This window comes from Galeopterus variegatus, unplaced genomic scaffold, assembly GCF_000696425.1.
Source record: "Galeopterus variegatus unplaced genomic scaffold, G_variegatus-3.0.2 Scaffold2179, whole genome shotgun sequence".
In the NCBI taxonomy this organism is placed as follows: domain Eukaryota; kingdom Metazoa; phylum Chordata; class Mammalia; order Dermoptera; family Cynocephalidae; genus Galeopterus; species Galeopterus variegatus.
The window spans coordinates 108,983-114,404 of NW_007728290.1; the positions used below are offsets into that span (position 1 = coordinate 108,983).

At 47.3% G+C, this 5,422-nt stretch overlaps 1 protein-coding gene across 1 annotated transcript in view; it reads left to right on the plus strand.

The window, feature by feature from the left end:
• Positions 1-5,422, plus strand: part of LOC103597057 (chromosome unknown open reading frame, human C17orf67) — a 26,267-nt gene that overhangs the window by 17,290 nt on the left and 3,555 nt on the right. Inside the window, exon 3 of the mRNA XM_008580857.1 lies at positions 4,664-4,800. Coding sequence (XP_008579079.1) covers positions 4,664-4,780 — 117 coding nt within the window. The 3' untranslated portion in view covers positions 4,781-4,800. The remainder of the gene's footprint in view (positions 1-4,663; positions 4,801-5,422) is intronic.

A 5,422-nucleotide genomic window follows, 5' to 3' on the forward strand; every position in this document is an offset into this window, starting at 1 on the left:
CATGGCACCTCTGCTAAAAAATAGGAAGGAGGCCAGTCAAGTTCCTAATCTCAGGGAAGGGTCACTGCCAAACAGAGTGACCAGGGCTATGCTGGGAGAAGCCCAGGGAGCTCTGGGGACCCAGAGAGGTGCATCACAGGGAATCTGAGAAGACTTCCTGGAGGGAGAAACATATAAGCTGAGGCCTGAAAAGTCAGATAAGAGTGAGACAGGATAAAGAGAAGGCACCGGGTGTTCTAGGCAGAGGAGATAGCAGGTGCTAAGAAAGGAACAGAGAGGCAAGCAAGCATGGCCTGTTCAGGCAAAGATGGAGAACAAAGCTCAATTGGGTTGATGGTGAGAGAAGAGGCTCAGGAGATGGGTGAGGCCGGACCTGTAAGCCACATGAAGGAATTGGAACTTCCTTCTGAGCCCAATGGGAGGCATTCAAGTATTTTAAGTGAAGAAATGAAAAGGGTAAATTTCTTTTTTTTTTTAAACATCACTTTGCAACAGCATAGAGATAGACAAAAAAATCAAGAGAGGCTTTTCAGCCTCTTCTTTATAACTTCATATTTTTACATAACCAGAAAAGTAATATGTATCATTTGTAATAAAAATAAAATCAGTGAAGACATTTCCATTTTTCTTATTTTAAAAACCCACCGTTGCAAAAGATCTGAACAGACACCTCACCAAAGAAGAGGAAGATGGCAAAAAAGCATATGGAAAGATGCTCAACATCACCCGTCATTAGGTAGAAAAATGCAATAATGAGATATGAATACACACTTATTAGAATGGCCAAAATGCAGACCATTGACAACACCGAATGCTGGTGAGGATGTGGAGCAACAGGAAGTCTCACTCACTGTTGGCAGGAATGCAAAATGGTACAGCCACTTTGGAAGACAGTTCGGAAGTTTCTTATGAACTAAACACGCTCTTAGTATATGATCCAGCAATTGTGCTTCTTGGTATCGATCCAAAGGACTTGAAAAGTTATGTCCACACAAAAACCTGCACACAGATGTTTATAGCAGCTTTTTTCATAATTGTCCAAACTTGGAAGCAGCCAAGATGTCCTTTAGTAGGTGAATGAATAAATACACTGGGGTACATCCAGATTATGGAATATAATTCAGTGCTAAAAAGAAATGACCTATCATGCCATAAAAAGACATGGAGGAAACTTAAATGCATATTACTAAGTGAAAGAAGCCATTCTGAAAAGGCTACATATCTATGACTCCAACCATACAACATTCTGGAAAAGGCAAAATAATGGAGAAGGTAGAAAGATCAGTGGTTGCCAGGGGTCAGGTAGATGAACAGGCAGAGCAGAGAGGGTTTTGGGGGCAGTGAAACTATCTGTATGATACTACAATGGTAAGTACATGTCAATAAATGTTTGGACCCATAGAATGTACAACACCAAGAGAGAGCCCTAGTGTCAACTACAGACTCTGGGTGATAATGCTGTGTCATTGTAGGACTGTAACAAATGTGCCATGCTGGCGGGGGATGTTGATAGTGGGGGAGGCTGTGCATGTGTCGGGGCAGGGGGTGTATGGGAACTCTCTGTACTTTGTTCTGAATTTTGCTGTGAACTTAAAACTGCCCTAAGAATAAAGTCTACTAAGAATAAAGCAAACAAACAAAAACTCCCACTAGAGGGAGGAGGTAAGACAAGAGGCAGGGAGAGCCCTCCGGAGGCCATGGCAGGGATCTAGCCCGAGAGATGGGGCCTGAGCCAGAGCAGAGGCAGTGGGAGTTGGTGGCTGCTTGGATGGTGGGGTGGAGGGTAAGGAAGAGGCGCACGCTGAAGCTTCTGGTTAACCAGCTCTGTGGTGCTATGAACAGAGATTTGAGGAACCACCTCTTGTAGTCTGGGCAGTGACCATGGGCCAGAGATTGCACCAGAAGATGGAGAGACAAGATGGAGAGGGAAGGAAGAGAATTTGTAACTGATTAAGACAAGAGAAGTAATACTTCATTCTCTTATTTAAGAAGCATCTTGTTAATTTATCATTTTTCTGTTTCATGCATCACTTATATGAGATAATGCAACCAGTGACAATATACAGAAAACTCAGCCTGAACTAGCTTTGCAGAAGACCAAGGCACATTTGGGATGAGAAAGCCTGCCCTAAGGCTGGAAGTTGTCACACTGATAAAAGGCAGAGCATGAGCAAACTTGAGAGAGAGGAGCAGAAAATACAACAATTGCATGCAAAGGAAACAATTGTCCCTTCCCCAGGCACATCAATGCATTCAGTGGCTGATGAGCCGCAGGTTGCAGAGGAGCCGAGTGGCAGTCACGGCCATCTGTTGGGGGTGTTGTCTGCTCCTTCTGGCAACAGTATGTGCCTCACTCCTGATTGTCCTGGAATGGATGCTGGTTTTCTCGCTTGGACCCAGTCCATGGCCATTCTACTGTGCCCTCTCTGTGCTCTAGGAGGCTGAGCCCTGTGGACAGCATCACCCAGATCCCTGGCCAGCTGGTTTCTGACTGGGCTCTGCAAGGAGGGACCCAAGCAGCCTGCCCCCACAGCTTTAGTTCTAATGGGCTCCTCCAACACAGTCTGCCCTTGGCCCTGTGGGCCTAGGCATGGTCATGGCTTCCCTCTGTTGCTAGCCCCTGGATGCCAGAATATTCTTGGATGGTTCCCTTGACCCTGCTCACCTGGCTATGAATGGTCCGTCCCTTCATTAAAGTCCCTTCAGGTGAACTATCTGAGGGAGGAACTGGGGTTCTAGAGAAGCTCAAAGATTAACCAAGGCCAAATGACAGCCGTGGACGGGGTGGGGGACAGGGCCTCTCCCTAATGTTGTGAGGAGAGGGGAAAGGTGCTAGAACCTACAAGGGGCTGCCCTCACCTGCGGGAATACATCACCTGCTCTATTATCAAGAGCTGCAGACAAATGCAAGGGCCACAGGTAGTTGCCACCTCTCCTCTGTGCAGGAGAACAGTGGCCCTTTTGGGAGTGCATTTGGGACAGATTACTCTGGGTTGGGGGAAGGGGCAAGGGTGGGTAGAATGTGAGGCAGAGTGACTGACGGAGGTGCGAGGAGGCTGCTGTAGGCTTAGTGGACAATGGCAAAGACCTGAGCTACAGAAGTGGCAGGGTCGGAGGGAGGGCATTTGAGAACTATCCAGGAGGTGGACTCTAAGTGCCGATTCTCGTGCTTATGTTGAGCTGGACGGTGAGGGAGACAAGGACAGCCATGTTCTGTCTTGGGTTCCTGAGTAGGTGGAGATGCTGGTTACAGAGATGGGCAGGACGGGGCAAGGAGCTGCTTTTTGTTGCAGACACATCAACGTGTAGGGTTGGCTTCGTTTCATGGAAATGGTATCATACAATATGCAGCCTTTTGCTGGCCTCTTTCACTTAGCATAACGTTTTCAAGGTCCATCCGTGTTGTAGCACATGTCAGTACTTCATTCCTTTTAGTTGCCACGTTATATTCCACTGTAGGGAAGTACCACATTTTATTTACCCGTTCATCCATTGATGGACATTTGGGTTCTTTCTGCTTTTCATCTATAATTAGCAACGCTGCTGTGAACGTCTGTGTACCAGCTTTTGTGTGGACGTCCATTTCATTCCTCTTGGGTATATACCCACGAGTACAAATGGCAACTCTGTTTAACATTTTGAAGAATTGCCAGACTCTTTTTACAAAATGCTCCTCTATCTCTAGTAACATTTTTTTTTGTTTTAAAGTTATTTTATTTAATATCAGTAGACAACTCTAGCTTTCTTCTGCATATCCCTTCCCTTTTATTTTATTTTTTTTGGCAGCTGGCCACTATTCCCTTGCCTTTTAAAAAAGATGATTTTTATCATAAATGCATGCAACCATAAGTACTACATTATTTAGTTATGCATGTTTTGAGCTTTACAAAAATGATGTCACACTATAAATGCAGTCTACGTGGACTTGCTCTTTTCACTCAACATGTTGTTTCTAAGACCCACCTGTGTCGTCGTGTGTAGGTATAATTAATGTCGTATGATATTCTACTGTGTGCCCTTACCATAACCTATTGATCCATTCTCCTGCCAGTGGACATTTGGCATGTTTCCAGTGTTTTGCTCCTACAGGTTTATTGTTGCTGTGAACATTCTCATACACCTCTCCTGGTGTAAGAGTTTCTCTTGTTCTCAAAGTGACTAGCAGCATCAGCGTCAGCTGGGAACTTGTTAGAAATACAGATTCCTGGTCCCCACCCAGTGAGTCAGAAACTGTAGGGGTGGGCCTAGCAGTCTGTGTTTAAATAAGTCCTCCAGGTAACTCTGATACCTGATAAAGTCTCAGGTCCACTGCTTTAGAGTATAATATAGGAATGAAATCTCTGGATTGAGGCAATCAATTGTTTTCCAAAGGGTTTGTTCCGTGTTACGCTCTCCCGCAGTGTATATGGGCTCCCATGGAGACACACCTCTTAGCACTTTGTGTTGCTGGATTTTATTTTGCCCCCCGAGTGGGTGGGTCTGACTGGCTTTTCCTATAGAGAACCATGGGTGTGACAGTTGGTTTCTCCACCTTGTCTGTCCTCCCACCCTCCCTCGGCCAGGCTGAACCCCGTCTCGGGAACCAGTGACACACACACCATGCACACGGCAGCTCGGCTGCCATGGGATAAAGCCTCTCTTCAGTGTGGGTTTGTTTCCACAGGAGTACATGCACCACCTGCTTGCCCTGGAGCACCGCGCTGAGGAGCAGTTCCTGGAGCACTGGCTGAACCCTCACTGCAAGCCCCACTGTGACAGGAATGGGGTCCATCCTGTGTAGGGGGATTGGGACCAGCCTCGGTATGTTTTCTTCTCCTAGGCCTTCTGTCCAAGGATGATGGTGGTGGACAGAATAAGCATGGGCTGGGAGACCTTACAGACATGGTATCAGGGGACCAGCTGGTTAGCTGGGTATGGGTTGGGGGCTGACAAGAGCAAGGCAGGAGAGATGGCGGGAGCCAGGCTATAAGGAGCACTGGGGGACACAGAGAAGCCTGTTGAGTCACCACGAGATCCCTCTGGAATCCAAAGCTGTGATCCCTCTGGAATCCAAATCTGGAGAAGCATGGCTTGTTGAGACTTGGGTCTCTAGCTGGGGTTAGCATCCGTAGCCTTGATCCGTGACATCCACCCCATCGTCACTATTGTTGCCAGGATCAGAAACTCCTCTCCTGGGTCCCACTTCCACTCCCCACTGCCTCCCCACAGCTTTGAGGCTGGGGTCTGCCCCGCCACCCTTCTGTCTTCCCTCTTGCCCTGGGCTTACTCTTTTTGTCCACCTGCAGGGGCTGCGCAGACTCCTCCTCTGCTCCGAGATGAGGCTCTTTGCTTTTCCCTGCCTGTCTGTCTGTCTGTCCTCACCACCTTTCCCCCTTTCCAAATTCTGTCAGATAACCTCCTGCAGAGGCCAGCGAATTTCATT